The 26,509-nt window shown below is 36.5% G+C and overlaps 2 protein-coding genes and 1 long non-coding RNA gene across 14 annotated transcripts in view; 2 read left to right on the plus strand and 1 right to left on the minus strand.

Annotated features, from left to right (window-relative positions):
* The window catches only part of aknad1 (AKNA domain containing 1), a 28,359-nt gene extending 27,311 nt beyond the window's left edge, over positions 1 to 1,048 (plus strand). For all 9 annotated transcript variants that reach the window (XM_087241299.1, XM_087241297.1, XM_087241303.1 and 6 more), the window contains one exon: positions 1 to 1,048. In XM_087241299.1, coding sequence (XP_087097425.1) covers positions 1 to 165 — 165 coding nt within the window. In that variant the 3' untranslated portion in view covers positions 166 to 1,048.
* On the minus strand, positions 738 to 10,553 carry LOC147837224 (uncharacterized). 2 transcript variants are annotated; one of them, XR_015478913.1, is made up of 4 exons: positions 10,283 to 10,553; positions 6,909 to 7,002; positions 2,488 to 2,807; positions 738 to 2,129 (listed from the first exon to the last, which is right to left on the minus strand). It is a non-coding gene; the product is annotated as an uncharacterized LOC147837224 (long non-coding RNA). The 2 variants fall into 2 exon arrangements; XR_015478912.1 differs by having other exon boundaries at positions 1,042 to 2,807; positions 10,283 to 10,523.
* The window catches only part of fndc7a (fibronectin type III domain containing 7a), a 27,630-nt gene continuing 8,200 nt past the window's right edge, over positions 7,080 to 26,509 (plus strand). For 2 of the 3 annotated variants that reach the window (XR_015478905.1, XM_087241334.1), the window contains exons 1-10: positions 7,080 to 7,198; positions 10,298 to 10,555; positions 11,262 to 11,519; positions 15,093 to 15,350; positions 15,700 to 15,954; positions 18,849 to 19,103; positions 19,395 to 19,652; positions 22,392 to 22,643; positions 24,476 to 24,730; positions 26,248 to 26,508. Coding sequence is in view for 2 of the 3 variants with exons in the window: in XM_087241334.1 (XP_087097460.1) it covers positions 10,336 to 10,555; positions 11,262 to 11,519; positions 15,093 to 15,350; positions 15,700 to 15,954; positions 18,849 to 19,103; positions 19,395 to 19,652; positions 22,392 to 22,643; positions 24,476 to 24,730; positions 26,248 to 26,508 (2,272 nt within the window). In the remaining variant the exon portion in view is untranslated. Of the gene's footprint in view, positions 7,199 to 7,567; positions 7,587 to 10,297; positions 10,556 to 11,261; positions 11,520 to 15,092; positions 15,351 to 15,699; positions 15,955 to 18,848; positions 19,104 to 19,394; positions 19,653 to 22,391; positions 22,644 to 24,475; positions 24,731 to 26,247; position 26,509 lie in introns of all 3 variants that reach the window. The other variant, XM_087241333.1, reaches the window with a different exon arrangement.

Consider the following 26,509-nt stretch of genomic DNA (forward strand, 5'->3'; position numbering starts at 1 on the left):
GAGGAATCAATACACAAGACGTTGGACAAGGCCCTACAGGCAGCGTTTCTGATGAAGCAGACCACAGACAAGATGGCGGACGCTCTTTCGGCTGATCTGGCTAAAGCTCAGCTCCAGAGAAAGTTAAACGGTTTACATCCTCTCAACAGCAGAGCGGACACTTGACACTAAAGACAGTTCATGCTCTAAAGACAAGTACACACTTTTCCACATAAATGGGGTATACATTCTGTCGTCTGCTTTTAAGTGTGTTTAATGGACCCTTTTCACTTTTACAGGTTTCTCAGTAATGGAAGTCGTCATAGCTGGGTAAAACTTAGAGCGCAGTGAATGGGAGAGTACAGCAAATTTTTTTTTTATAATCTTATTTGCTGAATTGATGAAGGAAAAACTCCACGATGGTGTTATCAAGACTTTCAGGAAATGGAAACAAATTGTGTGGGACTGATAACTGTAGCAAGAAGAGAGAATAATGTCAAAATTACTGTCCTGCCCCATAGACGCTGCATTAAAAATACCTTATTTCGCTGTTTGTAATTTGATGCAAAGATTATATACTGTAATACATGCATAAATACATATAAATATACATACGTTTTATAATAAAATCTAATTATTAAAAACTTGCAAGGATTTAAGATGCCGATGACTGTTAAACGCATCATAACAGTCTTGTGAAAAGGGTCCAGTACACAATTTTCCACATAAATGGAGTATACATTCTTTCGTCTGCTTTTAAGTGTGTTTAATAGTGCTTGTGGGTTTTGCATTAGGGAAAAAAAAACTGGACTTAAAGATAACTTTTTTGTAATAATGACAAACAGGGGACCAAATAGAATAGGAGCTCCCAATAAACTGTAAGGGTGCTTTCACACTTGGTTCGAATGCCTGATCCGAACCCAAGTTAACCCCTCCGCTGGTTTGTGTTCACATTGTCTTTTTTCATTCTGAACCCCGGTATGCTTACATCATTAAGCTGCTGTTTTGTGTACTCTGTTGCAAGGTGTTTACAAAGATAAAGAACCAAAATAGAGACGTATGCATATCACGATTGTTCTGCTTTTACTGAATCTTTTGGCTTTCTTACAGGTGGAATCAGGTACGTTTCTAAAGCACATGGTGCAAAAGCATTAAAGGCATGTCTGAATCCACTTTTGCTAATTTAAGAACAAGAAAATACGCTCTGCGCCGTAGTGCATGGTCTAACAGGGTTGAGCTTATTCTCTTAATGAGTTATGGGTGTGTTTTGAGAATAAACCAATCAGTCTCATTTCTCATTCCCTTTAAGAGTCTGTTGCGTTGCGTCATGGCGCATTTGCTATTTACATGGTGGACTTTGTAAGTGGAAAAACTGGACGCTTCACTAGCGAGAAAACAGTTAAACAGACCATCTGCAGCGCGAGAATAAAGAACGACTCTCCTCCAATTGGCCATCACTTTCACTTTCTCTCCTTCATGGATAAGGAAACGGTGTTGTACGCACTCTGCTGAAGACATCTATTAGCCTACATAATTAATTTAGTTTGTTAAGCGCAAAAATTTGCTTAAAAACTATTTCTAAATTCAGTTCTAATTTCCAGCAAATTAATAAATGAACAATAATAACGAAGTGTGGTTAAAAAAACACCAAACACCCCTCCTATGCCACATATGGTAAAACCTGACAAGTGGGCAAATCTAAGTGTGTTTTTACTAAAACAAATATAAATATGCATGTAATAAACAATACTGCTAATGATATTATCAGTCTATTTTAGTTCCTCAAAAAAGCAACATGCCAACATTGCACCATAACACACCTCTTTTCTAGACCGAAACACCCATGAGTCCACAAAGTGGTGCAAATGGATTTGCTATTTAAACAATGTAGCGAAAAACAGATGGTCTGTTGGTCTGAAAATAGCAACACGTTAGGGCAAAGAAGTCTTGCGCCTTATTGCGCTGGGTGTATGATAGAGCCCCAGAAGACAACGGTTCTGAAATGGTGGTCACAAAAAAATATGCACACCTAAATAAGTAACCCAACAGTATTATATGTCTTAACACGAAAAAAAAAAAAATACTACTCAAGTGAGTTTCGAACTGGGGTCGGCGGTGTCATTTTATGTATCTTCCTCCAATGCAGTCAACTTTGAACACACACACAAAAAAAGAATATATATTAAAAAGTGTTAAATAACATTTCAGGCGCCAGTTTGTAACTTGTCAAAAATAAATCTCGTATAATAAATCTTATATAATTAATCACCCAGGATAGCAAAATATTTAATGAACTAAATTAAATGGCAAGTTCAACTACAAGCAACAACAAAAAATAAAGTCGATATCCCACGATCATTAAAGAAAACCCTATGTTCATTTTAAAGTAACACAAAATTTCCCCTCAAAAACAAAAAAATAAACCAAAAAAACTTTCAATTCTCTCAAATATAATTAACTGAAAATATATGTAAGTTGAGTGATAATGTGTGTATGTGTGAAACTGACCCATGCAACTTGCAGTAAGGTGGTTCGAAGAGGTTACATGTCAGCAGTTCAATGGCAGGTGATTTGGCAGTACAGATGGTGAGAAGTGACAGATTTGCAGCAGTTGTCCGAGTTGTCCTCACACACCGACACAGGTAACTTTGGCAGCACGACGATGAGAAAGGACTGGTACACTTGCAGTAGTGGTTATGAAAGACAGTTCAATGTGTAAACATGAGCATCACTCGCGTCTCTTCCTCAGCTTTCTCAGACCCACACCCAGGCAGAGCCACATCCGCAACTTGATGACGCTTACACCACTCCCACACCGAAGGACTCTCCTTCATCAGGATAAAAAAAAAACCTCTTTTACATAATTTCCCCTCATCGTAATTCGTCCTCACATCCAATGGTGATGAACTCATTTTGTAGAGGGCATTGAGGAAAGTAGCAAACACAGAGGGAAATTACAGAAAGTTTCTGTATTGTCACAGTTCACACTAGCTAAACATACCGAACTCTGACGTCAAATGAACCTGGGTGAGGACCAAAAGTGCTAGTGTGAAAGCACCCTAAAAAGTTATTAATCGCCTTATTTAAAATAAGAGAGTAAACTCGTTGCCTTATAATTATTAAGTAAACAAACAATGTGCGTGATTATAATAGTTAAGTCAATGGGTTTACTGACTTTTTTTAACTTCTTGTACAAATGAAATCAAAACTGACCATATAAATTTGTTTGCTGGTTTTGTGGTGAACAATGAATCTGGGCATGTTAATAGGAAAAAAAAAACTGTTTGTCCTTGTAATATTTAATTGGAAATGCACTTCCTCTTTTTTCAGTTAAATTGTCTGATTACTTTTGTTTGAGGTATTGGGCGTGGTTAACATACCCATCGGCAACCACAGACAAAAACAGCAGAGGTCAGGTTTCCTGTGGGTGGGTGTGTTTGGTGAGCCTCTGGCCATTTTGACACCATAGAACCAGAGAGCAGCATAATTTCAGTGAAAGAATAAGAGCAGCAGACACTAAGGCAAATGTTTACATTTTCAAACTTACAGTTTTTACACTGATAAACACCAAATTATTGATTGGACATGAATACATTTTTTTCCTCCAATTTCTCTCTAACAGATTTTCTCAACACATTTGTAAACATAATAGTTTTAATAACTTATTTCTAATAACTGATTTCTTTTATCTTTGCCATGATGACAGTAAATAATATTTTACTATTTTTCAAGATACTATTATAGTATACATCTTAATGTGCTAGTTAAAGGCATAGGTGGGTTTGGGTAATTAGGCAAGTCATTGTATAACAATGGTTTGTTCTGTAGACAATTGTAAAAAAAAATACTGCTTGAGCGGGCTAATAATATTGACTTTTAAATGTTTTTACATGTGGAAAAATTCCTTACTCTGTAAACATTATTTGGGAAAAAATAATAAAAAAAAGTCACAGGAGGTCTAATAGTTTTGACTTCAACTGTATATCATATTAATCAATTGTATCTCACGTTCCCTGTATAATGCCGGCCTCAACATCTCATGTGAGCAACTGAGAACAAAGGTCAGATGCACATATCAGATGTTCTCCTTCTATAACTCCATCTAATGAGCTACAAATCTAATGCCCTGTTCTCTATTGAAAAGCCAACAATGCAGAGGCAAACGCAGCCTATCAGTGACCCAGATAAGCGGAATCTGAGGTTTGGATTTGGTGTCGTCTGCCATCATCCTTCACTCACAAACAACGCGAAATAGATATCCTGTTCTTCCATTCTTGCCCATAATTGATCATACTCACGTTTTTTTTTGGACATTGTAATAAGTTTCATTTTAAACATGTTATGTTATTTCTAAATGAAAATACAATGTGACGTACTTACATTTGCTTTGGCCAGGTTATGCAAATCTGTTCATGCAGTATACTGTAGCTGCTGAACCTGAATCTCTTTATCAGATCTGGCTTATGAGTACCAGCCTGTGCCAGCATGGCTGTTTCAGTGACACTGGGTTTTTTTCCCTCTAGCTTCATTTTCAATGAATTATAGAAAAAGGTGACCCTGGCCTGAAGTGCAAAACCTTCAAAACCTCTGGTTTTCCCCACAAGTCCAAAGACATGCAGAACAGGTGAATTGAATAAGCTAAATTGGCCGTAGTGTATGTGAGTTTGAGTGTATGGGTGTTTCCCAGTGTTGGGTTGCGGCTGGAAGGGCATCCTGAACATGTGCAAACATGTGCTGGATAAGTTGGGGGTTTATTCCGCTGTGGCGACCCAAGATTATTAAAGGGACTAAGCCGAAAAGAAAATGAATAAATGAATAAAGAGCAAATTATCTTTAAAATTGTCCAAATTAATTAAGTAGCAATGCACATTATTACTAGACAAAAGTTGAGTTTTGATACATTTACAGTTGGAAATTTACAAAATATCTTTTTGGAACATAATCCTTACTTAAAATGCTATAATGTGCACCTGTTGTTATCCTGCTTTTAAACAATAATTATTATAAAAAGCGCTATACAAATAAACTTGAATATTGAATTATTAATAAGTCCAGGGTCATAAATATGTAGAGTATATTACTGTTTAAACATTTGGGGCGTTTCTTTGATCAATATACACACACCAGCCACTTTATTAGGCACATCTGTCCAATTGTTTGTTAACACAAATTTTTAGCCAATCACATGGCAGCAACTCAATGCATTTAGGCATGTAGACATGGTCAAGAAGATCTGCTGTAGTTTAAACCGAAACAGGTGATTTAAGTGACTTTGAAACTGGCATGGTTGTTGGTGCCAGACGGGCTGGTCGGAGTATTTCAGAAACTGCTGATCTACAGAGGTTTTCATGCACAACCATCTCTAGGGTTTACAGAGAATGTTCAGAAAAAGAGAAAATATCCAGTGAGCGGCTGTTCAGTTGGAGCAAATGCCTTGCTGATGTCAGAGGTCAGAGGAGAATGGCCAGACTGGTTCGAGCTGATAGAAAGGCAACAGTAATTCACATAACTACTTGTTACAACCGAGCTATGCAGAAGAGCATCTCTGAATGTACAACACATCAAACCTTGAGGCGGATGGGCTACAGCAGCATAAGACCACACTGGGTGCCACTCCTGTCAGCTAAGAACAGGAAACTGAGGCTACAATTCACACAGGCTTACTAAAATTTTACAATAGAAGATTGAAAAAACGTTGCCTGGTCTGATGAGTCTTGATTTCTGCTGCGACATCCAGATGGTACATGAAACAACATGAAAGCATGAATCCATCCTGCCTTGTATCAACGGTTCGGGCTGGTGGTGGTGTAATATATGGGGGATATTTTCTCAGGAATATTTCCAGTAGCTTGTTGAATCTATGCCACAAAGGATTAGGGCAGTTCTAAAGGCAAAAGTGGGTTCAACTCGTTACTAGTAATGTGTACCGAATAAAGTGGCCAGTGAGTGTATGGAAAAATATTTTTGGCAGCGCACTGACTGTGCACTTCGGGGGTCCTGATTTCGAGAGCTGGCTTGCTGATCTTTCCCGACGCCTCAAAATGTCTCAAAATGAGGTCTCAAAATGATCAGATTAAACTGTTAAGTCTTCGTTTCTAGCAACCTTTTCCCTATAAAACAATTTTAGGAGAAACATATGAGACAACGAACTAATGCAACAATGCATTCATGTTTATCAGATTTTGTTACAGTGTTATATACCATGAATAAAACCAACCAGTAACAGAATGAGATAAATCATCACATTAGACGCTTTGATTTGAATCAAGAAAGTATTTAAAAATAAGTCAAATAGACAAATTGTTTATTTTACTGTTCTAGTAATGAAAAGAGGTAAAATCCTATATGCAGGGGCGTCGCTAGCAGTTTTGGGCCAAAATTAAAAAAATTTTTTGGAAAAATAGTAGGAATGTGAAAACTATTTGAAATGACTGGCCAAAAACAAAATATAATTGAGAGAAACTTGTCAGTTTTGAAAGGGTAAATGCTCAAAAATAATAATGGGTTCGGGTTGTCATAATTATGATGAACAATTAGTTTTAGATTTGAAGGCCACTGTTGCAGTTTGAAATATGAAATTGATACCAATAATTCTTAAATCAACTTGTATTGAAAGGAAACAGTCATTGTATTTTGTCTTACAAATAATAATACAAAAAATCAACAACACTGTAAAAAACGCTGGGTTCCATACAGTTCCTTCATGCTGTCCCCAAACAAGTCAGTTAAGTTAGCTTAATCGGCTTTATAAATTTAAGTAAATTGAACATTAAGTTGTCTCCCCCCAAAAAATGTACAAATTGTTGTTTCATCTCATTTTAAATAAGTAGTTTGCACAAGCAGCAAAAGTCATTTTTCGAGTGAATCCTGAAAAGTCAATTGTTTGGTGGACTGCATCTTTGTGTCTGTCCTCAAGTATATTGCTGTACCTGTGCTGTCCTTCAAGGCTGATTGGTCCGTTGTCTCTTCCTGACAGAGGGAGGAGGAGGCACAGATGAACACCGAGTACCCGAAATACAATACCTGTTAGACAGTGTAGGAGAAAAAAACAGATCTTAAACCACAGACATTATTACCCTGGAGAAATACAGAGTGAGTTCAGTAGACAGAAGTGTGCCCTAAAGGTAGCTGATGAGCACCAAATTTGAGTCATGGAGTCAAGACATCTATCAAATATCTTATTGATTATCACCTTGTCTCAGGTAAGAATGCAAACACTGTTTTCTTTAAGCATGCAATGAGTTATAGTTTGAACAGTCAGGACTATACTTTACTGTACTATGACTATATTTATGACTAGACCTAAAAGTTAATATTTTTTGTAAACAAATGCATTTGTAATGTATGTATATTGCATAGACAAAAAGTTTTTTTTTTTGTGTACTACTGTCATATTTTGTAGTCGTACACTACCAGACAGGAGACAAAATGCCTCTGGATGTAAAATCTGTGTTGAGTGATGCTCAAATAAGCTTCCTTAGCCACTAATGGCACATAATACCTCATGACAGAGTAATAGTTGCTACTGAAATAAGAATGATCCTTATGTTAAAACAATATTTGTTGTGTTTCTGCTCTTGATTTACAGATATGCACAGCACAAAATGGTAGGAGATCTTTATTATTTACCAAGTTTGTGTCATGTTATAAGATGGATGTGCCTTCTATACACTGCAATATGTATATGTAAATAACTATGGAAAATATGAGACCACATGAAAAATTGGATTTTGAGTTCAAACTAATCTTTGTTTAATTTTTTTTAAAGAGCAAATTTAAAAGTAAAGTTTTTTTAAGCTACTGATGACTTAATTTTTTTTTTACTGATTTCATCCAAATTTAAAACTATTTTTTTAAGAACACATTACCAATGTTTTCTGAAGATATTTGGTGAAATAATTCAGATTTTCAGATACAAAAATGAAAAAACAATTATACATATTTTAACCAATTAGCATTTTTTTTTTTGCAAAAAATTATATAACTGGCAATATTAAATTCAAACTGGAAAAATGTTATCAGATCAGAAAGAATAAAACAATTATTAAAGGTGCTGTATTTATGTTTTTTGACTTTTCTGAAGCATAAAAATACCATAATATGTTTGCTAAATTGAGAATTCAGATATTCTGCTTTGAAAATGTGTTGTGTGCTGAAACGGCTGTCTTTGTTTTGGTTCTTTTAACCAACCCAATGATAGTTTAGCCAATTACATTTCAGCACCCTGGGTTGCCTTCATGTAAAACCGCATATTTAATTTTTTCTTTCAGTCAGGAAGGCTCTCAAAGTGTGTGTCTGTGACTGAAATGCGACCTTCAGTGGACTGTAACATGCTCTGTAATGAGACACAGATTCAGAGTTCCACATAAGGTGGTTATTAATTAGAAAAATAATATAAATATTATGAACATAAACATTAGGTGAGCAGGTTATATTGTAACCGTGTGTCCAAACAACATGCTACTTACATACTGCACCTATAACATTGTGCTCAAGCCCATTTTTAAGTGGTCTCATAAATCAAATAAAAAAGGGGGATATATGTTAAACATACAGTATATACACACTGACATGCATATAAAGTTTTACACGCGTCTGAAAACTGAATATATTAATGTTCTGCTTTTAAACACCTGTCGGCCTTAAGGCACACAAATGAATTATAGCTAAATGTACTAGCTATAAACACATCAATATGTCAAGTCTTCAGTTCCAGTAGTGTGCAAAAATTAAGCTAATTTCAGGGCAGCCAACTTTTTAGGTTAGCCTTGGGTGAGAACTGTCAGTGGTTGGACACAGCATAGGCTGATCTTGAAGAGAATTTCAAACATGGTGTAATAATAAATTAAGTCTGAGCTTTTTAAAAAAAAAAAATTAAAAAAAAAAAAGTATTTTAAAACGGTCTCATTCCCATTCAATAGTAATTACATAAATGATCTATATTGTATTTCCTATTCAAACTGCTAAAATTTAACGAAGTTGTCATGCAGCTAGAAGCATCGACTATAACGTTTGCAAATTAAACATTTCTGTAGTAAAATAGCTGTCAAATATTAAATGTTTAGCTGCTAACATCTACCTTGTACTCTTTTGTCTGATGTGCCTCGCTGTTAATTTGGCTTCTGTGGAAGTAAAAGCTCTTATTTAAGTAATTTACCCAAAACTACTTCTGGCGACACTCTAAAGTGCGCATCATATTGACACTACACTTTCCCATGATACCACACAAGAGAATTCATGAATAAGAGTGAAGCGACTTAACTGACGCAGAAAGGTCATGTGATAATGACAAACAGAGGATGTAGTATGTCCAAATTCCATTCATAGTGCTTACATTCATACTAGAACATACTTTTCTAATGTAGAACCTCTGTAGTAGGCCATTGCTGATGGTGCGTGACGTATCTGAAGAGCGATGGGGGCATTTGCGCGCACCGCATCTGAAGAGCAGCAGGGGTGTGTGCTCGTGATGTATCTGAAGAGCAGTGGGTGCGTGCGTCATATCTGAAGAGAGTTGGGGGCGTGTGCATGCAACGTATCTGAAGAGCGGTGAGGGTGTGTGTGCGATGTACCTGAAGAGTGGTGGGGTAAAGTTGGGCCCAACATACATGAAGAGCTAGGAGGGATGCGATGGAGAGAGGTGTGCATGACATGTATTTAAAGACTGGGTGGGAGACGGGCGATTTCCAGCAGATCATAATTTGTTTGCTGGCATCCAGGAGTCTCTATGCATTTGCGGGAGACTCCCGGAACTTCCGGGAGACTTGGGATGTCTGAGCCTTGGTATTTACACGTTATTGCAGTTGGACATTTAATATCATGTTTTGGCACAAACATTGTGTACAGGTATTGTAGCATCTGTCCATGTTACGTCTAAAGAAATATTTGTTTTTACGGCCATCTATCGGTCCAGATGTTTTGGCCCTAATGGCTTTCCATATTGTTCTGCCATCAACTTTTACAACACATTCAACTTATCCTATAAGCGAATACTTATCCCATATTTTGTGCAACTGTAAAGATTTGTCAGTCAGCCTCAAAAAAATTTTGAGAAAATTTTGCCTCTCGGGGGCGTGCACGGGCGTTTACACGGGAAAGGGTCAGTAGCCTACCATAATCATTCAGTTGGGATTGCAGAGATAATTTACCTTTTTTGTCATTCTGGGAGACTCCCGTATGTTTTGTGCTCCACAAATTTGTCCATTGCGTGGGAAAATGCACGTGAGGCGTGAAAGCAGCGGGTGAGAAAAGTTGTGTGAGAGTTTATGTTAACATAATTAGCCTGCTGTGATGTGCTAACTACCTTCTTTCTCAGCAGACATCACGTTATCCGTTTTCACCGTCACGTCCAAAAGCATGACGGTGCGCTGGAGTGGACACACCGGCGCAAGCTCCTACAAAATCACTGCCACGCCGAAAAACTCTCCGGAGCCGTCGGTGTTCGCGCAGTTCAGCGGCAGCACGGTGATGGGCTCCGTTAACTCTCTATCACCAAACACCGTGTACAGGATGCGGGTGGAGGCGATGGATAACGCGGTGAACGTGCTCAGCAGCGCCGAGACCGAGGAGACGACAGGTGACATGACTTCTGCAACTTTATGTTGTGCCTTTGGAAAATTATTTATTGTTTTACTGCAGATAAAACCATGGTTTTGCTAGCCATAATATAGTAAAACTGTGGTTATAATAATGATAAATAATGCGCAAAACAATAAAATTGTTACTTTTACTGTAACGTATAAAACTAACGATATTGATTTTCATATAACGGTTTGGAAACAATCTACCATGATTCATTACAATTCAGTTCAATCTTATATTAAAGACAGATGCATCTTAATTATTATGTAAAATATACATTTTATTGGGTATACTTTAATTACAATTTATAGTAATAATTTGACCCTTACGAATATTAACAATGGTTTTATTATAGTAAAACTGTAGATATTATGTTTTTTTTCAATGGACCATTAATCACCATTTGTAACCAGTTTTATTTCAAATTTCTGTCTGTCTGTTCTCTGTCTTTGTTTATTCTCCTTGTTTCGCTTTAAGCTGCAATAACGTCACAAGTAAATTATTTTAACTATTTCTATAGTCCTTATATTTTTACTAATATTAACTAATAAACAAATGATTAGTTTATAATAAACTAATCATTAGCACACATCATACAATTTGAATAAACATATTACCATTTATTAAGACTGTTCATAATAGTAATAATAATCGTCATTAGTAATGTTATTATTCTCATTGTTTGTATTGTGTCATACCAGCACCTGAGGTTCCTCTCATAGAGAAGGCTTACTCCAAACGCAGTGACAGCATCACGGTGGAGTTTGGTATAGTTTCTGGTGCCACCGGTTACATCATCCGGGCAGAGAATGATAATGGGTTCTTCTCTGAAACTCCAGTGCTGAAATCCCCAGAGACAGTGGTCGGTCTTGACCCTTACACAGATTACACCCTCAGTGTGATGTCCGTCAACGTGGGGGGAAGGAGTCAGCCATCCCTGCCAGTGGATGCTAAAACAGGTAAACTGACATCAGACTTTATTTAAAAACAATCTTCCTGATTTTATTCAAATGCATTTCATATAATATACTGCCTACTTTTGCACTAAAAACAATCTGAACTATCGGATCTTAGATGATTAAGGCTTGGTTTCTAAAAACAGTGTTAACTGATTTAGTAGCCAACTGAAATGACCAGTCCAAACCCCCTCTAAAATCATCAAACCAGACATGTATGATTAGTTGAAACTAGTTTGCTATGCAACAAAAACAAGCAAACCATCTTAAAGTGGTTTTATTTTTTTCGACATTAGGGGAAAATAAAATAAAATATTTCTAGTTTAAAAAGTTGTTTCAATACATAGTGGTGTGATTTTTATTTTATTTTGCCCCTTAATTTTAATTTTTTATTTTTTGCATGTTTGTCACACTTTCATGTTTAAGATCACAAACGAGTTTAAATATTAGGTCCAAGAAATTAAAGTTTATTCACTTCAGTTCAATTTCTCTAGACAAACCCAGGCCTGATTACTACCATACCTGTTTGCAATGCAGAAATGACTTAAATAGGACCTTCCTGACAAAATGAAGTAGACCAGAAGATCCTCAAAAGCCTAGACATCATGCTGAAATCCAAAGAAATTCAAAACCAAATGAGAAAGAAAATAATTGAGATCTACCAGTCAGGAAAATGTTATAAAGCCATTTTTTTAAGCTTTAAGACTGCAGTGAACCATAGTGAGAACCATTTTCTACAAATGGCAAAAAGATGCAATAGCGGGAAACTTCCTTAGGGGTGGCTGGAGGACCAAAATGACCCCAAGAGCACAGCGACAACTCATCCAAGAGGTCACAACAACATCCAAAGACCAGCAGGCCTTACTTGCCTCAGTTAAGATGAATGTTCATGACTCCACTATAAGAAACAGATAGAACATAAAGGCTTGTCTTAGTTTTGCAAAGAAAATCTTGGAAAAAAACTTTTTGAAAGGTGTGTGTCCCATTATGTGTGGTGAAAAAGTAACACAACTTTTAAGAAAAATAACACCAAATCAACATTAATCGTTACTTTTGCTGCTTCAGGACCTGGAAGACTTAATAATGGAACCATGAATTCAGTTGTGTAACAAAATAGGAGGAAGGAGAATGTCCGATCATCTATTAGTGACCTCAAGCTGAAGCAAACTTCGGTTTTAGTCAAAGTCCTGACCTGAATCCAATGGAGATGCAGTGACATAACCTTAAAAAGATGGTTTGTGCTTGAACAAACCCTCCAACATCAATGAATTAAAAAAATCTACAAAGATGAATGAGCCAAAATTCCTCCCCAGCGCTGTAACAGATTTATTGCAAGTAATCAGAAATGCTTGATTGCATTTGTTGCTGCTAAGGGTGGCCCAACCAGTTGTTATTCTTAGGGGGCAAACATTTTTTCACACAGGTAATGTTTCACAGGTATGATTTCCATCAATAATAATCATTTGCAAATATGCAACAAAAAATGTGACAAGTATGCGAAAAAGAGAAATTGGTAAAGGGGCAAACACTTTTTCACACCACTGTATATTGTTCATTGCTAGGCTGCAGCTATTGCTAGTCAAAACAAAAGTTTACAACCACACTTAATATGGGTAATAAAAATGCATTGTCCTCAAATCTATAGCATATAAAGTGTAAATAAAAAAGCCTGCTTTGTGATTTTTGCACCAAAACAGCCATTTTAATCTCACAAGAGACCCATAGAATGGAATGATACCGGAGCCCTTCTTCCTGTATGGTGGACAATAAGTTGGTATTTCACACCTGCAACAATAACGCAGCATTGTTTAGCCCAGCTATTGTGCAGAACTTGAATCTCTGGCTGCACAGGCTGTTGATGGTAACCACATCTTCAGGCAGACTTTACACCTAATACTGAATGAAAAGATAAACCATGAGAACTAGGCTGTTGCTTCTCCCCAAGGAAAGGTTTGATATAATATAAGAGGGACTGATTTCATTTGGATAACAACAAAACTTTCCGTTTATTCATTTCACCCTACAGATATGCTGTAGGTTATTTCCGAGTCAAGTTCTGTCCAGTGCATACTTAATATCATTTTAATTCCGTAATAAACTTGGTCTAAAGATGAGCACTGGCATAGCACAGTTAATGTACTTAACTAATTGTTTATAATTTAGTACAGTAATTGGGGCAGTTTTTTCTTTCCAATTGTAATAATCAAAACTCACCACCAGGGGCAATAAATGTTTTAGTAGTTTCATTCCTTCTGTTCACTTGTATAGTAAGTAGCAGAGATATTTATATTAGATGTTGCCTACCCTGTTGTTGTCTATTAGAAGGAATGCGTCAATAGAGCCGCCATTTTACTACAGGGTAGCTCTCCTTTGAAATGAATGCTGGACCAAGCTCCAGTGGAGGACTGTGGCCATCCAGAGCTAGAGATATATACATTTAAACATATATCTATGATCAGGAGTTTTCCCGCAAGTCAGTATGCAATTTTTTTATATAAATAAAAATTATAAATATATATTATATATATATAAATTATAATTTTACATCACTTTTCTACATTGATGGATCAGTGATCGCACAGGCATTCCTGACAAAAAGCTTGTGTTTGTGTGTATGGAAATGTACTATTCACCCTCCCTGTTATATTTGATCTAATCCATGTCCTGAAACACACCCCCTCTCCTGCTTTCACCTCTTATCCTGATGGAGGAACGATTCATTTGTGAATGAATGTCGGTTATGAATGGCTCCTTCACTTAGCCGACAATAATACAAGTTGTTGGCACCGAAGCATCTCATTGTCATATTTCTTTTGCATTGTTTGCTGATTTTATTCAACAAAACTAGCATAAGCTGAGTGTTTAGTGCGAGCTGCTGCTTTGCATTATGGTAAATGCGTGACTCAGTAACGTTACCCGTTTAGCACAAAAGTTCATAACATACAAAAACGTGAATAACTAAATGTTACCTATGAAATGTTCTGTCTTTGAGCTTTGTTTTCTTTGTTTGCTCGTCGCTACACCCTTAGACAGCGCTAAAGTCCAGCATCTTCACATAATAACACTGTCTTGACTAGTGCGGTTAAATGACACTTGTCCTGGGAGCACTGTACAAATACGGCAGCGTTATTGACGCATTCTCAGGGACCCTATGCGTTATCTAGTGTATATATCTATGAGTGAGGAGTATAGTAATTGGGGTTATTTTTCTTTCCAATTGTAATAATGAAAACTCACCACTAGTGGCAGTAAATGTTTAAGTAGTTTAATTTAAAGGGGATGTTTTTTGTGTATGTAGTATGTGAATATAGCTAGCCTTTAGTAGTAAAAATTTATTATATTTTCTATAATCACAGTTGGTAAAACGTCTGCGGAAACACTTTGATTGACATTCTCGTTTCGTACAAATTCCTCCCATTAGTGACAATCTCTCCTTATTAGCATAAACAGTCCTGAGTGAGAAGCAGCCATGCACCGTTTTGAACAAGTAAACGGATAATAAAATGATGACAGAATGTTCATTTTTGGGTGAGCTTTACCTTTAGTAGCATCTATTAATTTTTCCTCTCTCTGCAGTGTTGGTGGCCCCAAATCTGCGTTCCAGTTCTCCCAGCAGTGATTCCATCATGATAACCTGGGATCCAGTGAACAATGCTGTGTTATACACCCTAGTCATGATCATGGAGGGTTCAGACACGCGGGACAAACTCAACACCTCTGGGACCAACATGACATATAGTGGCCTTCAGCCCGGCACCACCTACTGCATCAAGGGCAATGCCTGGGATCCAGAGGGTAACCAAGGAGATGACATCACCATCTGTCAAATCACACGTAAGCACTCACCCCTATTAACCTTATTCTTTACAAATGAGCGGGCGCAGCCAGTGGACACATGAAGACACTTGTTTGATTCCCTTTCATTGGTTTTTAGACATTAAAAACAGCTTGTTCTGCTGCTTGATGTTGCAAACTGGTATTTTCTTATTATATTATTATACTTTTTATGTATAGTCATGAACACACTTGCTTGTAGAGTAAGTAGTTTGAGTTATTTCTCTCATAGACAACTGAAAATCCCTTAAATAGTCCATTACGATTTAATATAAATAACTTAAAAAATCTTAAATCTTATATTCACACCTGTTTCTCTCTCTCTCTGTTTCTGTGCCACACACCACAGGTCCACCAGTCCCAGGAGATGTGCAGGTTCAGTTGACGCCGGGTCGCTCTATCGATCTGGCGGTGTATTGGCAGTCAGTGCGTGGTGCCGATGGCTACATTGCTGTAAGCTCAACGGGACAGAACTGCAGCTCCAACGAAGAGGTTTACTGCATTATCAGTCCTCTCAGCTGCAGCCAGAACCACTCCATCACTGTCGTAGCACAAAATGCAGCCGGATACAGTGACCCTTCACAACCACAAGACCTTCTGACCTGTAAATACCGAACACACACACAAATTCAGAATCACATATACAAATGAATTAACATTAGAACCACCAATGCAGACTTTTTTCACGGTTTTAAAAAATTGTATTGTTATCACGTTGTTGACATAAAACCCATATAACTCTAGTACCTTTACATGTTTGTATTTCTTATTCTAACATTTTTTTATGACAAAGCACTGAAGAGTTTTGAGTATTTTTTCAGTTCAGACACAAATTAGGCAGGTTTACTTATGTAGCACATTTCATACACAATGGTAATTCAAAGTGCTTTACAAAAACAAGAATAACAGAAACAAGAAAATAAAAAGAATTAAAACAGATAAAAACGTGTTTAAACAGGTTATATTCATTCATTCATTTTCTTGTCGGCTTAGTCCCTTTATTAATCCGGGGACGCCACAGCGGAATGAACCACCAACTTATCAAGCAAGTTTTTACGCAGCGGATGCCCTTCCAGCTGCAACCCATCTCTGGGAAACATCCACACACACATTCACACACACTCATACACTACGGACAATTTAGCCTACCCAATTCACCTGTACCGCACATCTTTGGACTGTTGGGGAAACTGGGGCACCCGGAGGAAACCCACGCGAAGACAGGGAGAACATGCAAACTTCACACAGAAACGCCAACTGAGCCGAGGTTCGAACCAGCGACCTTCTTGCTGTGAGGCGACAGCACTACCTACTGTGCCACTGCCTCGCCCCCTAAACAGGTTATAAATGAAAGAAAAAGAAATAATAGTGTACACATAATAGTGTGATCTGTCAGACATAGCACAGTGCTCATTCAGTAAAGACACGGCTAAATAGATTTTTTTTGTTTTCAGTGTTGATTTGAATGTGCCTAATGTTGGAGCACATCTGATCATTTCTGGAAGCTGATTCCAGCAGCAGGGGGCGTAGTAGCTGAAGGCCGATTCACCCTGCTTTGACTAAACTAATTGCTAATTTACTTGATCCTAAAGATCTGAGTGATCTTTAAGGTTTGGATTCAGTGAGCATATCTTTAAAGTATTAAGGTCCTAGGCTATTTAGTGATTTATAGACAAACAATAATACTTTAAAATCTATTCTGAATGTAACTGGGAGCCAGTGTAAATACCTGAGGTCAGGTGTGATGTGCTCTGATTTTCTGGTTCTGGTCAGAATCCTGGCCGCAGTGTTCTGGATGAGCTGCAACTGTCTGACTGTCTTTTTGGGAAGGCCCGTGAGGAGGCCATTACAGTAATCCACCCTGCTGCTGATGAAAGCATGAAAAAGTTTCGCTAAGTTCTCACTAGAAACAAAGCATCTGGTTCTTGCAATGTATTTGAGATGATAGTATGCTGATTTACTGACTGCTTTGACATGACTATTGAAACTCAGATCTGACTCCAAAGTCACACCAAGATTCTTGACCTTATTTTTTGTTCACCTTGAGAACCTCATCTTGGTTCCCAAACGCAATGACTTCAATTTTCTCTTTGTTTAACTGAAGAAAGTTTTTTCACATCCAACTGTTAATTTCATCAATGCATTGGCAGAGGGTGTCAATGCGGCTGTAGTCATTAGGCAGTGAGGCTAAGTAGATCTGAGTGTCATGAGTATAGCTGTGGTAGGAAATTTGGTTATTTCTCATTATTTAGCTCAGTGGGAGCATATAAAGTTTGAACAGGAGAGGTGCCAGAATTAAACCTTGTGGGACTCCATGTCATAAGTGTCCACCTCAACCTATTTTCATCTATACTGACATAGTAACCTCTTTCTTCAAGGTAAGATCTGAACCATTTAAGAACCATCCCCAACAGCCCAACCCAGATTTTCAGCCTATTCAGAAGCATGCTGTGATCAACAGCATACTCCTGCACTCAAAAATAGTTAGTTCAAACTTGTTTTTTAAAATGAGCAGAAGCATAATTCTTTTTTTCATTTTTTTGCAACAATTTAAATTTGTTCAATCCACTTAATGTTTTTTTAATTAATAAGTTAACTTAATTCCTTCATGTTGTTTCAACACAAATCGATTATGTGAAACCCAGCGGTTTACAGTGTGTGAAATTTAAATTCTTTTTCAAAATGAAAAAAGGCAAGGATATTTATATTTTTCTTCTATCTTGTGGTTGGGATAAAGGCAGTTTTTACATTTTTAGAAATGTTTTTTTTTAGGTTCAATTACTGCGCAAGCTGATTACCAGTATCTTGCAAAAAAAAAAAAAGTTAAATATTATTTGCTATTACTATGGCAAAGACAAGTAAAAATTAGTTATTAAAATATTATGTCATTATTATATCACAAGAGGGCTAAAAGTCCAATGGCCAAAAATTGTGTATTATTATGAAAAATATTTAATATATGATTAGTCAATGTATTAAAACAGATCAGTTTATTCATAGATTTCTTTATGACTGCACAGGATTGTTTCCAAAAACTCAAGAGCATTGTAAAGTCCAAAAGTTAAATCTACACTATTGTCAAATTTGATATGTAATCATTTCCAAAATTTACAACATCATTATCGACAAAGTTTACTTGTTATGTATTTGTTGCCATTTATAATAAAAAACTGGATTTTTTTACCCTCTATTTACTCACCCTTAAGTGGTTCCAAACATTTATGAGTTTCTTCTGGTAAACGTAATAGTAGATATTTTGAATAGAGCCGAAAACCTGTCACCATTGACTCTCATAGTCAGAAAAACCAATACTTTGTAAGTCAATGGTTACAGCTTTCCAGCTTCCTTCAAAATATCTTCTTTTGTGTTCAACAGAAGAAATAAACTCTAACTAATCTAGTTTGAAACTAGTAAAGGCTGAGTAAATGATGACATAATTACATTTTTTGGTCAACTGTCCTTTTAATAGAGATGTCATTTTCTTTCAATTGTTTTCAGTCCCGTGTCCTCCTGATGTGGTGTGGATCAAGGAGGTGACCCCAGGGAACTGCTCTGTCATGTGGTCAGATATTCCATGGGTGGATTATTGTATCGCCTACGTAAAAAGAGATGATGGTTTAGAGGAAAACTGCAACACCACCGGCAGGTCCTGTCACTTCCAGTGCAAGTGCGGATACACTTACCTCTCCACTGTATTCGCTTACAACCAGGCCGGATCCAGTCCACCGGGACAAATAGTCAACTATACGACAAGTTTGTACTACACACACAGACTTGCATTCATTTTATCAAGCAGTTTAATTAAAATATATCTAAGCAATCTTTAAAAGTTTAAAGACATCACAGAAATCAATGAAATCAATCAATGAAACAGAAATGTATTAGAAATTGTAATAATATGGGATGTAATAATTTTAGAAAAACTGAAAATATTTTCTTTTTTTTTCTTTAGCTATGAATGAACCCTCCGTGAGCATTCTTTCAAAAATATAACAAATCTTTCTGACTGACTGTAATAGCAGTAATGCATTTCTCTGTCCTCAGTCCCATGCTGTCCAGAGGATGTGTCCGTGTCCCTGATTTCCACAGAGACGTTGGAGATCTCGTGGTCAGCAGTTCGAGGAGCGGAGTTATACGAGACCATTGCTGCAGATGGAAGTGAACAGATCCACTGTAACGACACGGCTCCAGTGTGTGCGCTGTCAGATCTCACCTGCGACAGCATGTACAGTGTGGTGGTGCGGCCCTGCAGTGAGATACGGGGATGCAACAACACCTGCCCAGCACACACACGCCAGACAGGTACATACTGATGAACATTTGTATTTGAAAACACAGAATACAAACAACTCTTATGATGATAACATGGCTTTTGTGTACATCTAGCATAATAGTAGCATGGCGTTTTTGAGACATTCCTCAAGCTTATTCAGAAGCATCTGATGACATTGTATTTTTGAATTTTCAACTAAATACTTTTTTAAATTATTTTGTCGGATATTTAGAAAAATTAAACCAGATTCAAGTTATATTGAATAGTATATAGTATATTTAAGCAAAATCCTAAGTGAGCATACTTGTTTATTTGAAAAACAATGCTGAAGTCAGATATTTTTCTGTGAAACCGTGCATTGCATATATGCCAGAATGAGTGTCTTTTTTTGGGTTTTTTTAACCTGCCCTGTGCCAGGGGTTTTCAAAGTGTAAGGCGCGCCTCCCCTGGGGGGCGCCAGAGCATGTCAGGGGAGGTGCAGGAAAAAATATGATATAATAAAAATATAATTATTAAGTTTAATTATTATATGTATTTTTTATTATATTTAAACGTTTTAATTAAACAAAGCTAAAAAAAATAATACGTCAAAAATAAGAAAACCTTTTTTACCCAAAAGGCCATAGCTGTGAATTCGCTTCTGTTTGGCAAGCCTGCCAATACAGGTATATGCCTGCTAATACAATGGATCGGTTTCTGAGACCCCCCGATTCAAAGCCTTCAAGTTCAGGGCTTAAACCCAAAAGACGACGATATGATGATCAGTATTTGAGTTTAGGATTTACGTGGACAGGACCAGCTGATGAACCACGACTTTTTTGTGTGGTTTGTCAAGATATTTTGGCCAATGACAGCATGAGACCCGCTAAACTTCGGTGACACCTTGAAACCAAGCATGATGAGGTAGCAGGAACACCTCCAGAATTTTTTGTGTGTGTGTGCGTGTGTGCGTGCGTGTTTGGGAGGAGGGGGGCGCCAATGGATAAGTTGTGTCAAAAGGGAGGCCCACTGTCTTAGACTTTGAAAAACCCTGCTCTATGCCACTATAGCCAATTATATTTCAGCACCCAGGTTGCCATGTTGGAAAACAGCATATTTTATTCATTCAGTTAGAAAGTGTGTGTCCGTGACCGAAATGGGACCTCCAGTGGACAGTACGTTAACAGCCTCAGAAATGAGATGCAGATTCAGAGCTCCACATGAGGTGGTTCTTAATTAGCAAATAATATAAATATTACGAATGTAAACATTAGGTGAGCAGGTTACATTATAACCCCCGGGTCCCAACATGTGAGAGGATACATACTAATAAGCAATTGGGCTTTTTGTACCAGAAGCAACAGGACATAAATTTAAATACAGCCATTCAGAATCACAGAATAGTGCACTCACCGCTCTCCAACGAAATGGTAAGGTTTATAATCTAATGAATACATATTAAACCTCTTTAACATTAATAAATGTAGGTACTGAATCAGTTCAATGAAAAAGTTCAATTTTAAATGGATTATTTTGTTTTCAAGATCTGTGGTGAACTATCTGCTGCTGCTTTCAGTAGTATGGCTATAAATGTCATGTAAAATGGCATTTAAACTCACATTGTTAGCATTTAACACTGAATAAAGCACTTGAGGTTTACCTGAGGTGATCGTTGTCAGTTTTCTGTTGTTCAGCTGCATGAAATAGACGCCCTTTCTAATATGTCAATTCCAGGTGTTGGTTAGGACAAAAACTCCTTTTATTATGGAAAATATTCCATCTATTGCGTGCCTTTGCTTTTATTTAGATCACAACTTAAATCAGCATTGAGGCTCGATAGTCACTCGCTCCTGTTAGTTGTCAATCTGGTAACCTGTGCTTGCATGTGTTTTGAACCAGTCATGTAATACCTAGTTCAACCACTGGGTGTCAAACTTACAGACTGCACCTTTAAATAGCATACAAAGGAATACATACATAGGAATACATAGTGCTTTTATGTATTTTGACTAAATGGTGTGTGTGTTATGGAAAAACGGTGCATGTGCAATGTAGCCACCTACTGGTCAGGATGCATGAAAAAATATCTGATTACTCTAGATCAGGGCTGCTCAACCATTCATGGAGATCTACCTTCCTGCAGATTTCAGTTGCAACCCATATCAAAAACACATGCCTGTAATTATCAAGTGCTCTTCAGGTCCTATTCAATTGGTTGACGTGTGTTTGATCAGGGTTGGAGCTGAACTTTCCAGGAAAGTAGATCTCCAGGAGGACAGTTGAGCAGCCCTGCTCTAGATACACTCTTTAGATTCAAAGTAGCATACACTGCTCACTTAGAGGAAATTTTTAATTTATTCATAAAATTTACAAAAAAAATTACATTATATTTACATTTATTTACATATTTATTACACAAATGTTTACACATTCATATATATATTTAAATGATTTTTACTATTATTTATATGAATAATAATTATTGTTGTTGTATTCACTGGTTTAATAATAATAATAATGATAATAATAATAATAAAACATGTATTATAATTATTGTTTGTTGTTGTAAGTTTATGGTACAAGTACTTACCTCTCTTTAAAACTAAGAGAGTAATATGTTGAGAAAATTCGTGCAGAGCCTTACAAAATGCCACATTAATTTAAGCACCTTGGTTTTCTTATGATTAAATCTCAAAGTATTAACATAGTAAATTATATGACTGTGAGCAGTAATTTATGAGTCTGAATGAACTCTTACCTGTTCCTCCTCCTCCTCCTCCTCCGGTCAGCTCCCTGCGCTCCTGTGATCCTCAGCGTGACTCAGGTGAACTCTTCCACAGTGCAGGTGTTCTGGACACCCACAAACACTCAGGCAAACTACAGCATCATAGCCGAGGGTCAAACAGACTCGCTGTCCTGCTCATCCAGCGGGACGTCCTGTTACATGAGTGTGACCTGTGGGTCCATGTATGAGGTCAGTGCTTACGCCACTACTACAGCCGGACTGAGTCTTCCCAGCTACGCCGTTCCCCTGGAGACAGGTGCAGTAAAAGACATCTGGAGACTCAAATTACAGTTAAAGACAAAGTTATTAGTCCTCCTGTTAAACTTGTATTCCTATTCAAGTAATTCACAAGTGATGTTTAACAGAGCGAGGTAAGTTTCACAATATTTCCTATTATAATTTTCCTCAGAAGAAAGTCTTATTTTAGTTTGGGGGGAATTTTTATTATCAACTACAGAACCTGCCTAGTTGACCTAATTTACCTAGTAAAGAGCCCCTATTATTCATAAAAATATATATATTATGGTTTTGGGGTCTCCAACAACAGGCTGATATGCATACAAGGTCAAAAAACTTTAATTGTCTCATAATATGCATTTATTTTATCTAATTTTCCCAACGACTCCCTCCTTAGTGCGATGCTAATCTGCACTGATTGGTCCGATGACCCAGTCTGTTGCGATTGGTCGACTGCGTTCAGAGCGAGACAGAGAGAAACATCCATTATAGCTAATCAACATTCTTGAAGTAGGCAGAGTGAATGTGTGAGCCCAATGCAGGAGTGCATTAAAGCAATGCAGTTAAACACCAGCATATTGCTCTATTCTTAACCATAAGTAATAACAACGACATTCAGTATTAATCCACACAGCGGCAAAAGCTGAACTATTTTGAAACTTGACCACAGCAGATGGCCATAGCAACGACAAATGGCGGAGAATCACGAGCTCACAAACAAATAAATCCGTAAACAAATCTTTCTCAATGTGGCTTTAGATGTGATTTGAGAATATGAGTTAACCAGATACAGTACAAGCTGCATGGAGCGATTACAAGTAACAAAACACAATTAAATACATCATCTAGTTTTTCTCGTTTGAACAGCACTTGGGAAATAAATGAAAAATAGTTAATAAATTAATACACAGAGCTAATCATTTTGTAAGGAAGCAATTGAAGACGCTTAAAAATAATCAATTTATTTGACTGAATTTACTAAGAATAAGTTTGAGTAAAACGTCAATATTATTTCATTCTATAAAAAGAGGAAAACATGTCCTCCAAAAAAGTGTCTTATATTTCAGAAAAAGAATTAAAAAACGCAAATGCCTTTATTTAGAATTGAAAATAAGTTTTCTTTTTTTTTTTTTTAACCAATTACAGTTATTTTTTTTACTTTACTGAAATGAAAACTTTGGTATAGTCTTGTTTTTAAAAGAATATAAACACAGCAGACAACATGGCAGAAATGTATTCGTAAACTTGTTTTAGTAAAACTTAATTTTTATTTTATCCGACTAATAACATTTCTTGCCAATTTAAAAGTGTTATTGGGAGGCTTTTTGTATAAAATTACAGAAAGGTGCTTTTAGGCATTAAGAGTATTTTAATACAACACAATTCACCTTTTTAACCTCAGAAGAGAGCAATATTTGGTGAAATGACCCTAATTTGTTTGGTGTTTTTGACCAAATGCCAATGACAATATTTTAATTTCACATTGTAAGAAATTTAATCCAACCATCAAAATAAAACAAATATTAACATTTTACTCAAATCTACAGTTATAATACTCAAATCTACTAATAATAATACTTACTTTACAATAGTAAAAAAAAACTGCTTATTCTAGCTAAAATAGAAGAATTAAGACTTCCTCAAGAAACAAAATGATAGCAAATACTTTTAAAAAACCTTGCTATGTTAATTTGGGAAATCTTTGAAAATTCAGAGAAGGGCTAATAATTTTGACTTCAACTTTACTAATAAATCCAGAGAAGAGATTTTTTTTATTCTAAATCTCTATATACTGTAGTTCATCAAAATGTCCACGTGATATACCACCATCCTTTCTCTTTCTCTCGGCAGGACCGTGTTGTCCAGAATATCTGAATGTTGAGCAGGTCACTCAGTCCATGACAAACGTCACCTGGTCTCCAGCTATAGGCGCGCGTTCATACATCACCTCTCTGACATCACCCAGAGGACATGCCAAATGCCACACCATGGACACAGACTGCCTGCTGGGCTGCATCACGTGTGGCACCAGCTATAATGTGTCCCTGGAGGCCTTCAGCATCACTGGACATAAAACAGAGTGCACATACCAAGGTTTCTCTGCAAGTGAGTCCATTCATTTTCACTTCATGTAAACTATAGATTCAATATCATGAACTTAAATGAACATCTGTCAAGTGGCAAGAGTCATTTACGAAATTGTCTGCATGAAATCAAAATGCACAATCTCTATCTTGCTGTTTTACATAGATATTCTCAAAGTGAATGATTATTCTATGCAAGTTAATTTACTGACAGAAAAAGTTTGTTTTGGTAATCTTCAATGAAAGTCTGACCATTTTGGAGTGACGGTACCTCTGTTGACATCAACTTGATGGCTTCCATAGCAACTGTATATTACTATTTTTAACCACGACCCTTCTACCATGAGTTTGCTATGAGGGAATGATACACAAAAGTAAGCCTTGCCCCTGCTTAATATATAGTTTGAGGTGGAAGTAAATTAGCATACTGTAATAAAAGGCTCAGCAACATCCGGTTCACGTGGACATTAGTTACCAGGAATCAATGACTTTTTATAATTTCTTTCAATGACTAAATTCGCAGTTTGTGTGATTATCAAATGAAGTGCTTTGTAATTGTATAAATATGGAATCTAATTCATAGCACTCTGATAGAGGGATCACTTTGTGACATTTTAAAAATGTAAAACATGCTCCAAACATATTTTATTAAAAAAGAGAAGCATTTCTCTTCTCTAATAGAACAGATTGATGTTTAAACATGTAAAAGCAAATAAATTATTATTGGTTTAGTTGTATTCTCCGGGTATTATATACATGTTAGTTATTTTGACAAAAACTAGATGTGATTATAAAACGCATAATAAAGAAATGTTAAAAAAAAGAGAAAATATTTAAATAAAAATAAAAAACACAAAATTAAAGCAATCGAGTAAATCAAGTCTTAGAATTTTTTTAGAGAAACAAAGATTTTGTTATTAATAATGTAATATAATATAAATTTGAGGATAATATGATTATTTTTAATAGAAACATACATTTAATTTTATGAAATACTTTGGATGTACATACTATAAGGATATTGCTTGTTTATTTATAATTTGATTAATAATAATAATAAAAGACCAAATGTACTTTTTTAGTTGCTTTTTTAGTTGCTTCAGCCTGGTGTCCCTATTGTTCTACTAAATAATATTTAGATGAAAATTCCTTCCTCTGAAATAATAATAATGGTAATAAAATTATTATTATAAATAATATCATTCTGATCATTATAAATTATTATTGTTGTAATTATCATAACATCATATCATCTTATTACATTATAATTATTAATATGAAAGATAATTATATAATTACTAATAATGTTTGTTTTTACAAATAGCATCTTTAGGTAAAGGCTTTTCTAGGAAACAAACCAAAATGTTTAGGTGTGGCAAGTATTAAAAGCTCTGCCAGATATTTAGTTGTATTGAAAATGGAACATAAATGAAAGACTTATAAATCATGGGAATGCATAAATCAATCATACAACCATATGTATATATGAAAAGATGATTCAGAATGAATAAACACTGTTGATTTCTGTACCTCTGTCAGGCTCCTGCTGTCCCTCCAGTGTGAAGCTGTACCGGATGCCTAACAGCACTCTGCGGGTTAACTGGCGCTATTCCCCTGGCCTCTACAACTACACTGCTGACCTGTATGGCACCAGATCCAACTACACCTGCAGCAGCACAGCAGGAGCAAACACCTGCGATGTCTCCGAGATCCTCTGTGGAGAAGTGTACACGGTCGTAGTCGCTCCTCTGACCAAAGACGGCACAAAGGTCACATTCTGCCCTAGAAAACTTTACTCAGG

Source organism: Danio rerio, chromosome 2, assembly GCF_052040795.2.
Source record: "Danio rerio strain M-AB ecotype USA chromosome 2, GRCz13ab, whole genome shotgun sequence".
Classification (NCBI taxonomy): Eukaryota; Metazoa; Chordata; class Actinopteri; order Cypriniformes; family Danionidae; genus Danio; species Danio rerio.